This window comes from Hibiscus syriacus, unplaced genomic scaffold (assembly GCF_006381635.1).
Source record: "Hibiscus syriacus cultivar Baekdansim isolate YM2019G1 unplaced genomic scaffold, ASM638163v2 tig00113725_pilon, whole genome shotgun sequence".
Classification (NCBI taxonomy): Eukaryota; Viridiplantae; Streptophyta; class Magnoliopsida; order Malvales; family Malvaceae; genus Hibiscus; species Hibiscus syriacus.
In genome coordinates this window covers 17,412,501-17,431,785 of record NW_024063471.1, presented here as the reverse complement: position 1 = coordinate 17,431,785, position 19,285 = coordinate 17,412,501, and the positions used below count along the sequence as shown (strand labels likewise).

The 19,285-nt window shown below is 34.3% G+C and overlaps 2 protein-coding genes across 2 annotated transcripts; one reads left to right on the top strand and one right to left on the bottom strand.

Moving 5' to 3' along the window:
- The first annotated feature begins 2,158 nt into the window (after positions 1-2,158).
- LOC120187768 (protein NUCLEAR FUSION DEFECTIVE 4-like) lies at positions 2,159-4,805 on the top strand. The gene is made up of 3 exons (XM_039191400.1): positions 2,159-2,568; positions 3,130-4,067; positions 4,172-4,805. The coding sequence occupies exons 1-3, from the start codon at positions 2,230-2,232 to the stop codon at positions 4,677-4,679; spliced, it is 1,785 nt and encodes a 594-aa protein (XP_039047331.1). The 5' UTR covers positions 2,159-2,229; the 3' UTR covers positions 4,680-4,805.
- A 2,388-nt stretch (positions 4,806-7,193) lies between these two features.
- Positions 7,194-19,017, bottom strand: LOC120187717 (peroxidase 55-like). The gene is made up of 5 exons (XM_039191368.1): positions 18,955-19,017; positions 16,532-16,684; positions 16,236-16,340; positions 7,974-8,045; positions 7,194-7,855 (listed from the first exon to the last, which is right to left on the bottom strand). The coding sequence occupies exons 1-5, from the start codon at positions 19,015-19,017 to the stop codon at positions 7,532-7,534; spliced, it is 717 nt and encodes a 238-aa protein (XP_039047299.1). The 3' UTR covers positions 7,194-7,531.
- Between the last annotated feature and the right edge of the window lie 268 nt (positions 19,018-19,285).

Below are 19,285 nucleotides of genomic sequence, written 5' to 3'. Positions count from 1 at the left end.
ACTCTTTTAAAAAAAATTATTTCAAATACGAACAAGCGCAAGAGAAAATATTTTATTTAACGTGAATGGTTAAAATACTTAAACATTTGATATTTTAAATACAAATATAATAAAATTGAAATTATAAATATGAAATCAATATAAATATATGAATGGATCAAATTTCTTAACAAGATCTGATAGTTTTAATAACGTCAAACAAAAAGTTAAAAAGAAACATGTGTTATGAGTTGAATAATTAGGAGTTAGTTTGATGTTATACAGTTAGTTAGATATGGTTATGTGTGATGAGTTTGATTAGTGCTTCAATTTCCTCTTAAACTTATTAATACGGTGATAATTTTAACCATTCAACTATTTTTTAACTTTTATTTTTTCTAAATTAATAATAATATAATATCGCACAATTAATATAATATAACATATCATATTAAAATAGTAATATAATATATCACATCATATAAAAATAATAATAAAATAATATGTCATTGTAGAAGAATCAAAGCAAAAGCAATTATAAAGTTGAGTGATTAAATTAAATATTTTTAAATGTAAGTGACCAAAATAGGAGTGATGAATAGTATAGGATAAATTTTTGGTCATAAGAAGGCGCCGATGGCATAAGACTTATAGCTGAAGGAAGAAGAAATTTAGCTTTATCTGCTATAGTGCAGGGCTGCAAAAGAGCCAAGTTGATCCAGAGTATTGTTGAGTTCGAATTAATTTGAAAAGTTTATAATTGAGTTTGACTTGATTTAAAAACTCATGTGCTTAAAATTATCAATCTCGCGAGCTTAAAATTTTTAAGTTTGAATCGAGCTCAAAAAATCTTTAACTCGAAATATTTTAAGACTCAGCTCAATTAAATTTCAAACTCGGAACATGAATCTTAAGTACAAGAAAGACTCATATTTTATTTTTTAAAATAACATATAAATGTTAATATTGTTAATAATTTAATTTTATAAAATATAATAATTTAATACATTATTTTTTGAGTTGCTCGTGAGATTTTTGAGTCGGATATCAAGTAGCTCGATTTCGCTCATTAAGCGTTTAAATTTAGTTCAAGCTCGAATATAATATTAATCGAATTTTAACTGAATTAATTTTGAATAATTTGTGTTCTATTTCATCTCATTTACACCTTATGCTATACTATAGAAATTAATGACATTTGACATGCAACAAAAAAAAAACTATCATTATATATATTCATTATATTTTTATTTTGGTGTAGCTGGTTGAAATTATATGGCATGTAATATCACTGCTTATTTTTATTATTTTTCATTTCAATAAAAAAGAACAATGATTCCAGCAAATTGTGGTCCAAGCATGCTTAAAATTATCTCCTTCATCAAAGGAGTAAAAGTAGAGGTTACATGTAGAAGTATATATATATATATATATATATTAATTAGGTTCAATTAGATTCTTTCTACTGTTCAGGTTGGTGTAAATATTTATTTTCAATATGTATGTATGTATTTTTACCTTTTTTTTTACTTATATAACTGTTAAATTAAAGGTAAAAATAATTTTTGTAACTTCAATTTGAAATAAGAAAATAAATAAATAAATATTTATAAATTTATATAAAATTAATATTAAATAATTCTAAAAATTAGATTTATAGTATTTACTTATGATAAAAATATAAATTTTAAATTATTTTAAAAAAAATTATATTCTCTTAAAAAATATATCATTATTTATAAAAATTAAAAAAATATATATTTTAATTTATTAAAACTATGATCAAATTAAAATAATATATAAATAACATAGACTATTTATGTAATTATAACATCCAGGTAAGCATGTTAACTGCTGTTAATAGGCAAGAGTGTCCAATTTGTAACAAATGATAACAATAGTGACCTATTTGTAACTTTTAAAATATAACTAGTGAAAAAGAAAATGTATCTTTAATGTAGTGACTATTACAGTAGTTTACCTAAATATTTATGATTATTACCAAAGAGTTCAGAGTGGCATATGCTGTAATTTTTCTACCATAACGACACGAAAATCACGGGATTAGTATAAAATAATACAATGCCACGTCCTACTCCTCCATCCTTTTACCTTTCTGCATATAAGTACGATATAAAAATATATATATTTTTTAGTTGTTAAAAGTCCAGGTACTTAGATTGTAGCTTGGATAAGAACACAAGCCAAATCTAAGGATCAATCCTTTTTGGTGGGTTTTCTGAGAATCGCATGATGGGAAGATTAAAGGAAAAGTTTCAGGCTTTTGTGAACAATCGATGGCTGGTTTTTGTGGCTGCAATGTGGATTCAATCCTGTGCTGGGATTGGGTATATATTCGGAAGCATATCACCTGTGATCAAGACTTCTTTGAATTATAACCAAAGGCAGCTTTCAAAGTTGGGTGTGGCCAAAGATCTTGGAGACAGTGTTGGGTTCCTTGCTGGGAGTTTATCTGAGATTTTGCCTTTATGGGGTGCCTTGCTTGTTGGTGCTTTGCAGAACCTTATTGGTTATGGTTGGGTTTGGTTGATTGTTACTGGAAGAGCTCCTGTTTTGCCTTTGTGGGCTGTGAGTATCGATTTTAAAAGTCTACTTTTACTACTTTTAAGAATATGATTGATGAAATCCGATGGCTTTTTTTTTGGTTGTGTTTATTGATCTTTATTCGGATTGGATTATTTTGATTGCTTGATTAAATTCAATCACCCACTAAAGTCTTTTTCAGTTCTTTTGTTTCCCTTCTGTTGGAAATGATTTGATTCTCTGTTTCTTCTTCTTTTGGAGCAGTTTGGTTCATACAGTAAACCTAGTCTCAACATGAACAGTACTAGTATTTTGTGTCGTATTAGATCATTTTAAGATTTGGGTGATTCATTTTTAAGTGATTGGAGGAAAAAATATTGAAAATTTTGATAAATATGTGAAAACAAGAAGCATAAGCTATGAGAAAAAGAAATCAAAGTACTATTTGATGTGGATTTGAGGTGGTAAATTAAGGTGGTTGATTGATTGATTCCTATGTCTAAACGAAATCATTTCGCTTAGAACAAAAGGTTTTGTATTTTGATAAACTTGTCATACATACAGCATTTTACTCGGGCTAGATCGTTGACCCTTCTTCTTATGCAGATGTGCATCTTAATATTTGTGGGAAACAACGGTGAAACCTACTTCAATACAGCTGCTCTGGTTTCTTGTGTGCAAAACTTCCCCAAAAGTAGGGGTCCGGTGGTAGGGATACTCAAGGGCTTTGCTGGTTTGAGTGGTGCAATTTTGACTCAGATATACACAATGATCAATTTCCCGGATCAAGCATCTTTAATATTCATGGTTGCAGTTGGGCCAGCAATGGTAGTTGTTGCTCTAATGTTCATTATCAGACCTGTTGGAGGTCACAGACAAGTCCGTCCGTCCGATGATTTGAGTTTTTCATTTATTTATAGTGTGTGCCTCCTATTGGCTGCTTACTTGATGGGAATCATGCTTCTGGAAGATCTTCTTAGCGTGAGCCACACTTTAGTCATAATTTTTACAGTGATTTTATTCTTTCTTCTTATCATTCCTATTGTTATTCCTATTACATTGAGTATCTCCGACGAGCCTATCGGTACAGTGGAAGAAGTTCTTCTACCAAAGCCAGAGCAACAAGAAGCGGGGAAATCTGAACAGGGCGTTCAGGAACAGGAAGTGATATTCAGTGAAGTGGAAGATGAGAAGCCTCGGGAAGTAGACTTGCTTCCAGCATCAGAAAGGCAAAAAAGAATAGCTCAGTTGCAAGCAAAACTTTTCCATGCCGCTGCTGAAGGAGCAGTAAGGGTGAAGAGAAGGAGAGGTCCTCATAGAGGGGAGGACTTTACTATGACCCAGGCTTTGATCAAAGCAGACTTTTGGCTTATCTTTTTCTCTCTACTTTTAGGTTCAGGATCAGGTTTAACTGTGATAGATAATCTTGGTCAGATGAGTCAGTCTCTGGGGTATGATAATACTCATATATTTGTATCCATGATTAGCATTTGGAACTTTCTCGGTCGTGTGGGTGGGGGCTACTTCTCCGAGATTGTAGTGAGGTACAGACTCATATCCTTTGCACACTGATGCTGGTTCTATCAGACTTTAATTCAGTAATATTTTTTACTCATTTTTCTTGTTTGCTTTTGATATCGCTGTATAGGGATCATGCTTATCCAAGGCCAATAGCCATTGCTGTTTCTCAGCTTGTTATGGCTGTTGGCCATGTCTTCTTTGCTATGGGATGGCCTGGAGCAATGTACATTGGTACTTTGTTGATAGGGCTTGGCTATGGTGCCCATTGGGCAATTGTGCCAGCTGCAGCCTCTGAGTTGTTTGGCTTGAAAAAGTTTGGGGCTCTGTACAATTTCCTCACGTTGGCAAATCCTGCAGGTTCACTTGTCTTCTCAGGTTTAATTGCTAGCAGTATTTATGACCGTGAAGCAGAGAAGCAAGCTCATCAACATCTTGTCCGGCCACAGATTTCAGGCTTAAGTTTTGCAGGGTTGTTTGGTCAGGATGAACCACTTAAGTGTCATGGTTCTATATGCTTCTTTCTTACTTCCATGATTATGTCAGGATTTTGTATCGTTGCAGCTGTTTTAAGCGTAATACTTGTTTACCGTACTAAGACCGTTTATGCCAACCTTTATGGAAAGTCTCGCACTTGAGTTCAAGAATGCTTTATGGGAGGGTTTCTCATGGATATTTGATCCATTTTAAGTGGGATTTCTATTTCGTGAAAACCGAGATTGTTTGAGTTTTCACTAGGTTTGTGATAACAGTGTTGTTGTAAAGATGGTTACGAGGAATCTGGTTCAATGATACCACTTAGGTGTGAAAGGTTCTGCTTGAATGTTAAAGTGGTGTACTTCAGTTATATGTACTGTGTTTGATTTTGATGATGTATGTTATTACGACATTTTCTCCCTGGAGGTTTTGATAATAATTTAATCTTTGATCATTGAGGATTGTACTTGTGTTGATAGTTAAATGAGATTTTGATAAAGAGATGTCATTACATGAGAGGCAGCTTGGGTGAAACTTAGAGCACGCAGGATGCCCGGAGATTCCATCTGTCAATGGTTTCAAGATAAGAATGAAGGAGTGAAGTACCAACTACCAAACGAAGAGCATCTGCCTTGGAGCGATCAGTATTTCTTCTTCATTCCCAATCAAATAAGCATGTATTAATTTCGGGTTCATTTGACATATGCTGATGAAGATGAGCGATAGGATTTAGCAAGTGCCGTATTGTTGACCTTATTGATATTAAACTCTGATCTGTGCATCTTTGGATAAAACAACAATTCATGCTGTGGTCGAGACTGACAAAGCTGCACAACTCTTTGCCAATATTTCTTTCTGGCTTGTAATATTGCCAAGTTGATGCACAAGGAAAGTAGCAATTTCAGTTTCTCGGTACTATTAGAGATTTCTATACTACCATTTTACCCATATAAAACAAAACTTACTTCAAACACAATGAAATAATCTCTTTTCTTTTTCTCGATTGAGTTTCTTCTTCCTCACTCATGTACATGAAATGTGAAAGTATTGTGTTACCTTTGAGAGTGGCGTCCATTTCATGATTACATCGATCAGAGTGAAATCACTTAATAAATTGATTAATTTCTTCAATTTTATTTAATTACTTTTCACAGTCATTATAAATATTTTACCAACAATTTAGATGCGAGTTCTTATTGTTGTGAAATAAGATTTGAATTCGGACTTGGTAAAGAATTTAAGACGGAAAAACACTGATCATATGTTTGGATCGCATAAAAGACAAAGGAATGGAAAAGAAAATTCTCTTCTTGTTTGCGTAATTTTTCATAGGATAAACTACATATTTAGTACATCAACTATTCCTTTTGTTCCGTTTTAATCACCCAACTTTTTTTTTATTTTAAAATCATACTTAATGTTATGTTTTGGTTTTCTTTTTGGTCACTCATTGTTAAAAAAAATAACGGTGATGCTAACGTGACAACATAAGATAATGCCACATCATCATTTAAATTTTTTTAAAAAATAAATATGACGCATCAATAGTTCTGTTAATTGTAAAAAATTAATGATTGGGTGACTAAAAATTGAGCACATTTAAAAAAAATTAAAAACATATCACATCATTGTTTTAGTCAATTAATTTTTTAAACAATATGTCGCATCATTTTTGTTTTAGTCACCCAACTATTTTGATCATTTATAAACATGATCAAAAAAATAAAAACATAATATTAGGTATAATTTTGAAAAAATAATAATTAGACGACTAAAATTAAATAAAAGCGATAGCTGAGTACTAAACTTTAACTTATGCTTTCTCTTATATAAGCAATGGAATAGTAGGGAAAGGAAAGGAAAGGAAAATTTTGAAAGAGTTGTTAAATATTTAATTTTATCTCTAATGTTCTAAATAAAGAATTTTATAAAAAATATAAATACAAAATTTGATAAAAATAAATTATTTATTTTCGTTTTCACCATTTAAGTAAATAAAGTTTATCAAAAATACTTTTCTTTACCGTGAGATTTTAGTTATACGAACAAAAGTCACCTATATCATCCCCTTTATAATAAGGGTAAACTACACATTTAGTCATCAAACCATCATTTTGATTTTGTTTTGATCATTTAAATTATTTTTTCTTAAAATCATCATTGCATTACGTTTTGGTTTTATTTTGGTCACCCACTATTAAAAAATTAATAAGATACTGCCATGTAATCGCTGAAAAAAAAGCCACGTCAGTAGTTCTATTAATTTTTTAACGGCGGGTGACCAAAATGAAACTAAAACATAATGTTGGTGATAATTTTGAAAAATCAATTGTGACTAAAACGGAACCAAAATGATATTTGGGTTACTATATATGTTGTTTACCCTTCTAATTATTTATCCAAACATTTTTATCCTTAATCTCCAAATTGTAACCACTATCTCTGTTTTGTGCATTATTGTGAGCACCCCTTGTGTCGCTTTTGTTCATTGAGTCGGGTCTAACCTTTCTCAGGTATGAAGTTGGAACAAAATTCAGGTGCCCTCTTTTGGGTGTGTGCCCCTCCACTAATTTTAAATTGTTAGTAAATAATTAGAATTTCAAACGAGTTTTATTGTACGATTGAACTGGTAATCATGTTGAAGCTTTGAAAGGTAGTGAATTCGTTTTATTGTATGATTTACAAGCACCATTGACACCAAAGTTTATATCATTTTTATATCTTTTTCAATGAAGGAAGAAAGAAACTCCTTTGTTATTTATCCTCTCCTTTCATGAATTAAATCTTGTGTAGTCTATTCTTATCTGTCCTTAATTTCCAGTTTTGACTCCCACCCTTCCAAGCTTCCTCATTGCTGTCATAAATGCTCCATTAAAGTTACCAGGGTTCCTGGAAAAAATCACTTACAGTTGGCTGTGATGCTTGATCACTGAAAAACACCTGATCTGATGTGAACAAGCCCTTCCCAGAAACTAGATTCTGGTAATACGCGTTGTCCAAACTTCGTGGGGTTTCAGGATCCATGTTGATGGCAATGCTGGGGTGGGCACGATTGCATCAACTGTTGTGCGTAGTTCGGGTCCAAAGAAGGATCGACAGGAGAAAATGAAGAGAACGAGTATATGCGATTTGCAAACCTATTGCAATGAGAGAAGCCTACGGTATGTGCTCCTGAGAGTGCGATCATATCAAATTGCATAAGGTTGTTTCTGGCAAAAATGGTGTTGAGTTGAGCAAGGTTGAATTCAGGGTCTGGTAAGTTTCCGGCTACCCTGGATGCTCGCGATCTGAGTCCGTCTCGACGTCCTAATTTCACTTCCCAAGAAGAGCCACCAGCCTAAGATTTCATTCACATGTAACAAACCAATTGGAAAAAGTTCTATAGGTTTGGTTAATTCGATATGGGAATGCATTTCCAAGGACAACTTTTAGTTTTGTAGATAAGCATGCCTTACCAGGACTACAACATCCCTTGCTGCAAGTGCCAAAATCTCAGCACAAGAGACAATTCCTTGGCATAGTATTTCCTGTCACAACCCAATTTTGGGGCTAAATTTTAGAAATTATAAAGTATTGAATTAAAGTGGTATTTTGGAAGAAATTAAAGATTAAAGTCTAAAATCACAAAGTTGAAAGACCATTTTAGTAAGTTTAGGAAATTCAGGGACTTAATCATGAATTTACACATTTTTCTTATATGTTGAAAATATAAGCCCTTTTCCCCATCAGTTCCCAGAAAATAAAACCAAATTCTCTCACCTATCAACCCTCCTTTGAGCTCTGATTTCTCCACCGTCCGACCACCGTTCATCGATCCGAAACAATCGTCGTGTTCGTTGTCGACCAGTGAACAAAACCCCTCAAACCTCTCGTCGTGAATCATCGTCGTTTGTCGTAAAATTCAACTCGAAGTTTCGAAGTTTCGTAGTTTTTAAACTCCACCAACGTGAAAATTGTCGATTCATCGTCGATCGTTGCTTCGTTTTCGACACCTCCCACACCATCGTGTTCCTTGCATCGCTCCAAGTCCACCGGTGTCCTTCTTGTCTTAGTCGTCGCCGGCGCGTGAAGGGGTGAGGAAGTTAAAGTTTTCGATGTTTCGAAATCGAGCTCTCCGCCGTTCAAAATTGTGAATCGAGCTTGGTAAGTGTCTCAAAATCCCTTAAAATAATTTTAGAATTTTTTGTGGAATTTTTTCAACCCTCTACAGCCCTGTACGCGGCCCACGCTCCACCCCTGAGAGTGGGGAAAGTCTGCTGCATGGTGGACTGTTTGGAATGGGCCTGTCCAACCCACCTTCCAGACCCGCTTGACTCGACTGAGTCAACCCGCGTTGAGTCAACTCACTGGGTCAACTCGCTGACTTTGACCGAGTCAACCCGTTGACCGTTGACTTTGACTGAGTCAACCCGTTGACCGTTAACTTTGACCAAAAAGTTAAAATTTTCAAAAAGTCATATTTTAGGTTTCTCGACGTCCTGAGTCCGATTCCGAAGTCTGTTTAGCCAAATTCAAACCTGGTAAGTTGTTTTTCATTGATTTACCAACTGATTCAATCCGTTTTTCGCAATTAAGCTCCGTTTTTTATAAAATTTCTATTGATGTGTATATGAGGAATTATTGGACATTGAGGTAATACATTACTACCTTTTCATGCTTTATGGAACATGTTTGTATTTGGTAAATGCATGAATGAAAATGTTTAGTTTTATATGGATAGTTAATTAATTCTTACACTCGATACAAATACGATAAAAAGTAGGTAACTGAATATGGCTCAGATGACTAATATAAGAAATTGGAGGACAGTTAGAATTAAAATACAAGATCTGGGATTAAGTGATAAAGGAATCAGCCATGGATATGTAAATTATAAATTATATCATTAAAGGTTAAATACCAAAGGTACTTGGATGAGAATACTTTGGTTAAGTGAAATTACGAAAATACCCTTATATTGTAAAAAGACAAGGATTGTCCCTGGAAGTTGAATAATAACTTTGAAAAGACATATTGATCCAATAAAGTTACTAATGTGCATAGAAAATGCTAGTTTTGTCTAGAAAATTTGGATAATCGATTTCTAACCCCAAGATGACTTGTATAAGATACTAGAAGTTTGATAAGGACTCATTTCAAGTTCGAACATTATCCGAGAAAGCGATTAAACCTAGGATCTCTAAATTATAATTATTCTCATTAGGAGTTAATACCAAAATTATTTTGTTAGGAAATTACGAAATTACCCTTGAGAGGTAAAAGTAGCCCCAGTTGACCCGGAATGAGAAAGTACCCGAGAAGTTATGCCTAAATCGTTGAATTATTGATTTAATTGTTAAGATCCTACTTTTGTTCAGAAAATTCCTGATAATCCGTAAATATTCGAGTTGTGAGTAAATACGTGAAGGATAATTTATCGAGGGTGCTTCTTTGTCAGAATTGTTTGAAAATACTGAAATAGATAATATGGGTGGATTAAATAATAAGATCGAACTGAAGTAAATGATTGAAATACCATGTATATGTAAAATGACCAAAATATCCCCTGGAATGCAAATGACCCACGAATTTCATAAAGCCTAGGAAGGATATGATATCCTCAAGCTATGAAATGACATGAACAACATTGAGCATCAAAATGGCCAAAATACCCTTATGACCAAGAATAAGTAAATGTCTTGGATTCATTAAGGAATCCAAATAAACATGGATGTTACATTGCCCTTAAAAGTTATGGAGCACAGCTTAAGCCGGTCGACCAACGCTAATGTTATGTCAGTACCTGAATGGCATATATACCACTTGAAAGTTTGTTCGTCTTCTCAAGTTTCGATCGATGATAATTTTGGTAGTACTCAGCTCAACTCTAGAGTGCATTTTGTACTAAGAAGTGGATATTAGTTAGACAAATCAATCACGAATACCAAATTGAACTGAAAGTAAGTACAATATGTATCCGAAATTCAGAAATGTCCGAATTGCTCTGGAAAACTCTGGAGTAACCAGGATAGACTTGACTATTAAATGAACTAAGTAACCTCAAGGACTGAGGATTAAGTAAGTGATTGGGATAAGTCTGGAAACTCAGATGAACTTACATGATGTATCATCCCTATGGTTATGAACTATAAATCAAGTACATCGGCATTTCCTGGTATAGTTGAAACATGGAGATAAAATAAAGACAATTAGAATATATGTTCGTCTCCTTAAGATCCATTCAGTGATGACTAAAATTATGATTTGTGGACAAGAATTTTGGTATTAAAGAGTGAATATACTTGAAGGGAAATGAATTGACCAGTCGACAAGTATCACTTCTAGGAGTTGTTCAGCTCGAGTTGTTCGATAATCCAATCAATCGACATAGATTGAATATTTGTTTCTTCCTTATCAGCTCAAATCATATTCTAAATAACTGATGGTTCTATCAGTTAATGAATTATTCCAATAGTGATTCTAACTTCCGGCATTCTATCGAATACTAAAGATTCGTGTTTCTCTGCCTGATAAGATTATCTAGTATCTCTAAATAATATATGTAAACACTAGTGTGTTCCCTAATCACATGAATATTTTATCTAATTTCCAATCTGAATTCTATTTTGAATTCTAATATCTTCATTTACTGGCGGAAAAATGTTTTATTAGGGGGTATTATTGGAGGAAGTATTTCTGCAGATTCCTCGGCTTTATGCTCAGAGCCTTACAGGTTGTGTGGGTTGGGTGTATGGTTCTGGGGAACCTACACAAACAGATTGTGAAAGGATGGGGTAGTGTTATGTTTTTTTAAAATATATTTTAAAAGGATCCATATCTTTTCACTGGTTTTACGAGAACACACTAGCTAACCTATTCTGATCTCCTGAACTCAGTCATCCAAAATATTTCTCTAAACTGAAAGCTCATTGTCTGTTACCACCTGAAATATCAACAGGATCTCCGCTCAACATAAAAATCTATAGATGTTTGAACCAATAAGGAAATATATGTTTATCTGTAGCTGCACGTTCTTCAATATCATCTGATAGTTTTGTATTACTGAGCTTTCCAAAGCTCACTTTGTTACTCATCTTTTCAGGTTAAAAGGATTGAACCAGTGCAACTATCGACATCAGTAGGGAGTTCTATCGGTATCATTTCCGGAGTACGGTTCATATGATTAGGGGGCATGTATCTCGTATTTTGTTTTTATATCCGAGTCTGAAAATCTGTTTTATTTCTGAATACTGATAAATTTTATTTTCTATTCATAAATCATTTTATGAGTTTACATGTTTTGACAAAAATTTTAAATTTTTTCGAGATTTTTACAGTGGGTTGCTCCGGTGGCCCTAATGTGACATCCCAGATCAGATCGTGTTACCCGCATCGGTCTGAGGGGGTTATATTTAGTGGTATAAGAGATTAGGTTTGAGTCAAAAGTTTTCCAAATAGACTGGTCGGTCGAATTTCAAAAGATGTATGATCAGTACATGCCCCTAGACTACAATCGTACCTCTCTGAGCCGAAACTCCAAGATCGAGTCCCTCTTTGTAACGAGCTAACCTAAGTTTTCTATCCGTTAGTGCTCTACCATTACATAAAAGAATACCAATAATGTATGTCTAAATTCTGTAAAGTACCTCACGAGCCATGTGAGAGTTACTCATCTGAGAAATTCTGACCCGACTCCAGAAATGAAATTGGGATATGTTACCACTCTATGAGCCTATTTTCGTAACCAAGGCTGAATTGATTCCACAAGGATATTTCCGTTCTGATTCTTTTATTGGAATGAGGAAGAGTTTTGATAAGAATGTATACTCAACTAGTTAAGGATTAGTATAGGACATGTACTTCTGTAAAAGCTGCTTGAAGATATGAAAGAACTGATGCAAGCTTCATTTATGCATTTATGTGATTTGAATGAATTTCGAGGACGAAGTTCTTTTAAGGAGGGGAGAATTGTCACACCCTAATTTAGGGGCTAAATTTTAGAAATTATAAAGTATTGAATTAAAGTGGTATTTAGGAAGAAATTGAGGATTAAAGTGTAAAATCGCAAAGTTGGTAGATCATTTTAGGAAGTTCAGGAAATTCAGAGACCTAGTCCTAAATTTACCCATTTTTCTTATATGTTGAAAATATAAACCCCTTTCCCCGTTCAGTTCCCAGAAAATAAAACCAAATTCTCTCCCCCCATCAACCCTCATTTGAGCTCTGATTTCTCCACCGTCCGGCCACCGTTCGTCGATCCGAAACTATCATCGTGTTTGTTGTCGACCGGTGAACAAAAACCCTCAAACCTCTCATCGTGAATTGTCGCCGTTCGTCATAAAATTCAACTCAAAGATTTGAAGTTTTTAAACTCCATCGCCGTCAAAATAGTTGATTCGTCGTCGATCGTTGCTCCGTTTTCGACTCCTCCCGCACCATCGTGTTCCTTGCATCGTTTCGAGTCCACAAGTGTCTTTCTTGTCTCCATCGTCGCCGACGCGTGAGGGGGTGAGAAAGTTAAAGTTTCTGACATTTTGGAATCGAGCTCTCCACCGTTCAAAATTATGAACCGAGCTTGGTAAGTGTCTCAAAATCCCTTAAAATAATTTTAGAAAATTTTGTGGAATTTTTCCGACCCTCTACAGCCCTGTACGCGGCCCCATGCGCCACCGCTGAGAGTGGGGAAAGTCTGCTGCCTGGTGGACTGTTTGGAATGGACCTGCCTGACCCGCTTGTCCGACTGAGTCAATCTGTGCTGAGTTAACTCGGTTGAGTCAACTCACTGGGTAAACTCGTTGACTTTGACCGAGTCAACCCGCCGATCGTTGGCCGTTAACTTTGATCGAGTCAACACGTTGACCGTTGACTTTGACCAAAAAGTCAAAATTTTCCAAAAGTCATATTTTATGTTTTTCGACGTCCTAAGTCCGATCCGAAGTCTGTTTCGCCAAATTCGAACCCGGTAAGTTGTTTTTCACTGATTTACCAACTGATTCGATCCGTTTTTCGCAATTAAGCTCAGTTTTTGATAAAATTTCTATTGATGTGTATCCGAGGAATTATTGGACATTGATTTCAAGATCGAGGGTGTTCGAATGGAGTTTAAATGGTTGACTGATATGGCACAAAAACAAGGTAATACATTACTGCATTTTCATGCTTTATGGAACATGTTTGTATTTGGTAAATGCATGAATGAAAATGTTTGGTTTTATCTGGATAGTTAATTAATTCCTACACTCGATACAAATGCGGTAAAAAGTAGGTAACTGAATATGGCTCAGATGACTAATATAAGAAATTAGAGGACAATTAGAATTAAATTACAAGATATGGGATTAAGTGATAAAGGAATCAGCCATGGATATGTAAATTATAAATTATATCATTAAAGGTTAAATACCAAAGGTACTTAGATGAGAATACTTCGGTTAGGTGAAATTACGAAAATACCCTTATATTGTAAAAAGACAAGGATTGTCCCTGGAAGTTGAATAATAACTTTGAAAAGACATATTGATCAAATAAAGTTACTGATGTGCATAGAAAATGCTAGTTTTGTCTAGAAAATTTGGATGACCGATTTCTAACCCCAAGATGACTTGTACAAGATAATAGAAGTTTGATAAGGAATTATTTCAAGTTCAAAGATTATCTAAGAAAGCGATTAACCCAAGGATCTCTAAATTATAATTATCCTCGTTAGGAGTTAATATCGAAATTTTTTCGTTAAGAAATTACAAAATTACCCTTGAGAGGTAAAAATAGCCCCAATTGACATGGAATGAGAAAGTATCGGGAAGTTATACCTAAATCGTTTAATTATTGATTTAATTGTTAAGATCCTACTTTTGTTCAAAAAATTCCTGATAATCCGTAAATCTCTGAGTTGTGAGTAAATACGTGAAGGATAATTTATCGAGGGTGCTCCTTTGTCAGAATTGTTTGGAAAGGCTGAAATAGATAATATCGGTAGATTAAATAATAAGATCGGACGGAAGGAAATCATTGAAATACCTTGTATCTGTAAAATGACCAAAATATCCCCTGGAATGCAAGCCCATGAAGGATTAGATGTCCTCAAGCTATGAAATGATAGGAACAACATTGAGCATCAAAATGTCCAAAATACCCTTATGGCCAAGAATAAGTAAATGTCTTGGATTCATTAAGGAATCCAAATAAACATGGATGTTATATTACCCTTAAAAGTTATGGAAAACAACTTAAGTCGGTTGACCAACGCTAATGCTATGTCAGTACCTGAATGGAATAGATAACACTTGAAAGTTTGTTCGTCTTCTCATGTTTTGATCGATGATAATTCTGGGAGTACTCAGCTCAGTTCTGAATTTACTCAGGAAAACTCTGGAGTAACCAGGATAAACTTGACTTTTAAATGAACTAAGTAACCTCAAGGATTGAGGATTAAGTAAGTGATTGGGATAAGTATGGAAACTAGGATGAACTTACATGATGTATCATCCCTATGGGTTATGAACCACAAATCAAGCACATCGGCATTTCATGGTATACTTGAAACATGGAATTGAAATAAAAACAATTAGAATATATGTTCGTCTCTTTAAGATCTATTCAGTGATGACTCAGAAGATGATTTATGGACAAGAATTTTGGTATGAAAGAGTGAATTTCCTAGAAGGGCAATGAATTGACCAATCGACAAGTATCACTTTGGGAGTTGTTCAGCTCGAGTTGTTCGATATTCTGATCAATCGACATAGATTGAATCTTCGTTTCTTCCTTATCTGCTCAAATCGTATTCCAAATAACTGATGGTTATGTTAATTAATGAATTCTTCCAATAGTGATTCTAACTTCCGACATTCTATCGAATACTGAAGATCTGTGTTTCTCTGCCCGATAAGATTATCCAATATCTCTGAATAATTCTGTAAACACTTATCTGATTTCCGATCCGAATTCTGTTTTGATTTCTAATATCTTCATTTACTGGCGGAAAAATATTTTATTGGGGGGTAATGTTGGAGGAAGTATTTCTGCAGGTTCCTCGGCTTTGTGCTCAGGGCCTTACAGGTTGTGTGGGTTGGGTGTATGGTTCTGGGGAACCTATACAAACAGATTGTGAAAGGATGGGGGCAGTGTTATGTTTTTTTAAAATATATTTTAAAAGGATCCGTATCTTTTCACTGGTTGATAACCTATTCTGATAGCCTGAACTCAGCATATGAAATATTTCTCTAAACTGAAAGCTCATTTTCTGTTACCACCTGAAATATCAGTAGGATCTCCGCTCAACATAAAAATCTGTAGATGTCTGAAGCAATAAGGAAATATATGTTTATCTGTATATGCACGTTCTTCAGCATCATCTGGTAGTTAGTATTACTGAGCTTTCCAAAGCTCACTCTGTTACTCATCTTTTCAGGTTAAAAGGATTGAACCAGTGCAACTATCGACATCAGTAGGGAGTTCCATCGGCATCATTTGCGGAGTACAGTTCATATGATTAGGGGGCATATATCTCGTATTTTGTTTTTATGTCCGAGTCTGAAAATCTGTTTTATTTCTGAATACTGATAAATTTTATTTTGTATTCATAAATCATTTTATAAGTTTACATGTTTTGACAAAAGTTTTAAATTCTTTCAAGATTTTTACTTTAGGTTGCTCCGTTGGTCCTAATGTGACATCTCAGATCAGATCGGATTACCTGCATCGGTCTGAGGGGGTTACATTTCCACTGCTTGCTTTGCCTTGATTATGGTATCGAACCCATCGCCTGCGAGGGAGAGATTGTCTTCAGCATCCTTTTCTGCATTGCCATTTCGCGATAAAATCATGACTGATGCATCACATTCCTACCAAACAAAAACCAAGCATTTTATGATCATGCATACAAGTGTACATTAGGCATGACAAACATGCATGTAGGGATGATATGACATTAGTTTGATAAGAACATCAAAACTCCAATTGCAGGAGCAAATCATGCATCCGATGAAACCAAGAACAAAAACTCGATCGATCTCGAACTACGCTTCGAACATACCTCGACAAAGCAATCATGGAAAAACAAGCGCAGAGTAGCAGGGATTGTAACGAATGTTTGACTAAACATGGTGAACACTTGTTGCCTCACTATAAATTCAAGATTCGGACAAGTACTCCTGTAGAAATTCTCAGATAATTGCCCCTCTCCTCTCTGCAAAACCATGAAAACCATTAACAACATCAACCATCTATTTAATGCCTCCATTTTTCCCCTTTCTCTACAGCTTTTATTTGCCTTTCAGTCTCTCCGCAGGCAGAAAATGAAAATGTGGAGCTCTTATATACAGCAAAACGAAAAAAAAGACAGCTTTAACAATAAACTATTAGGTCTTCCGTGGCAGGTAATACTTGGTCTAAAGCTTATTAAATTCCACTAATCTAATATACCAGCCAAACTTGCTTTAATGTTTGTCCCTTTCTTGTTAGAGTATCTAACCAACAATGCATGTAGTCTTATCATGATGAGTTTTAACTACAAATCTCCAATCAAAAAATGTAAACATGAAGATTAGTAATCCGCATATGGGAAACAGCTAAATGAAAAGGATGGGAGAAATTAAATGAAGTTGGCAATATTGTTAAAACCAATGAGCTAGTCAAAAACAAGGACTGCTGTAAATAGGGATGGCAATGGGTCGGATCTGGACTGGATCTAGCTATACCCAGACCTAGACCTATTTTCGTATATTGGATCCAGATCCGCCTCGGATCCATGAGTCTAGAAAATGGAGAATCATATCTAGATCCAAAGGATCTCACGAATCCAGGTCCAAAACGGATCCAAAACGGGTTTGTTAAATAAACGACCATTCGATCTATTTTTTAACATAATAAAATTGTTATTGATTAATTTCATAACATATCTTCAATGGAATAAAGATTAATTTCAATACAACTAGTAACATAATAAAAAACGATAAACTAAAGTCTCAAAAAAACTCCAACACAATTATACAAATGTCTTTATAATAACACAAAAATTAAAAAATGTAGATCAAGAAACATTCTATTGTTGCGAGCCGAGTATCGCACTTCTACCTCCTTAGAGTGCTACTCTTCATCACTACTTAGATCATCAACATCATAGAAAATCAAAGGTGATATTTTCTATAAACAGGTAAACGGGTCTAGAATTTTAGAAACTATACCCTACAAAACGGATCTGAATCTACTGATTTTGGTCTAACTGCAAATAGCAATGCAGTTACCTTTCACCTAAACCCTGGAAAATAATTATTATAATTCACTTGGTGTTGCAGCTCATCCTTTTTCTAGATGAGCCGAGACTTTTTTATATCAACCTCGTTTAATTTCTTCAAGATAAGTTGATAATGACAGGGACTTCGCAACAAATCAATGTTTGAATATGAACGTGTAAGATTTCACATGGAATATATATATATATATATATATTCCATGTGAAAAATGGGGGAAAATGAACAATATTCGAATACTTTTTTAACTCATAAGTATTTTTAATATATGATTAAAAGTTAAAATTGTCTACTCCGTGACCCAGTTTCGTCTAAAAAGTATATTACTTCAAGACACTTTCCTGTTTTGACCATCTTTCTAGAGAAACTGTAGAGTATGACTCAGGAGGCTCTTGTAGTTCGTTTTGGTGAACAATTCTTATTAATTTTTCACAGTAGAAATTTATTGCTTAAAAACTTTGAATACGTGTATATCCATGGTTGCTAGAAAGTTGTACTCTTTCATTAGTTTTCTCCATGTACGAACACGCCAAGATAACATATGGAAAAATATGTTAGAAATATTACAGTCGACGTATTAAGATACCAGATAAATAATTTGAGAAGTTGTCTTCTAAAATTCAATAAGCTCTTATGTTATAAAAACAAAGCTTCTCAATAATACTTCTCAACATAAATTTTTAACAAACCCAATACAGGTGCACATAAGGGAGAGGGTTTTAGTTTAAGTGTGTTTAAAATGAAAAAGGAATAATTATAACATTTTCAAATCCTCAAATTAAAAATTCATTTTTGGATAAACAGAATGCTTTACATCCAAAGAAAACAGTGAGATGCTACAAGAATAAATGAATATCAAATAAAAATAGGCAAAAAGCACAAGGTCCTCAAATTTTAAAAAATCAATGTGACCATCATCTTTTTTATCAATGTGATACTCTAACTCTAAAAAAGAAACTTGTTGACACCCATTTTTCTTCGAATTTAAAAAATATTATTATTTATTTATTTATTATTATTATTATTAATATTTTTATTATTATTTTTACAGGTTTTTTGTTCAACCTCCACTATTCCACAAAACCCCTAAAAACAGGAAACATTATTACCTACCCACTAAACCAATCAACTTTAGATTGGAAAATGGGGGGGGGGAGCTGCACAAACGAAAAACAAAAAAGGGGAGAATAAGGGCGTGTTTGATTGCCTTGGCTCTTGCGAGCCTATGCTGCGTAGCCCTGGCTAGATCTAGTCCCTCGTTCTGTTCCATCTTCTTCTACCTCATTGAGAGCCAAAATCCGAAGCTTTATTCTTCGTGTTATTCTTCGATTCGGTAGTTTAGAGGTTGCTCATCAATGGCGGATATAGAGATGTTTGCTTTTCAGGCCGAGATCAATCAACTTCTCAGCTTGATCATAAACACTTTCTACACTAATAAGGAGATCTTTCTTCTGGTTTCGGTATGACAAAGGCTTATTTGGTGAACAATCTCAGAACCATTGCAAGGTCTGGGACGAAGGAATTCATGGAGGCATTGG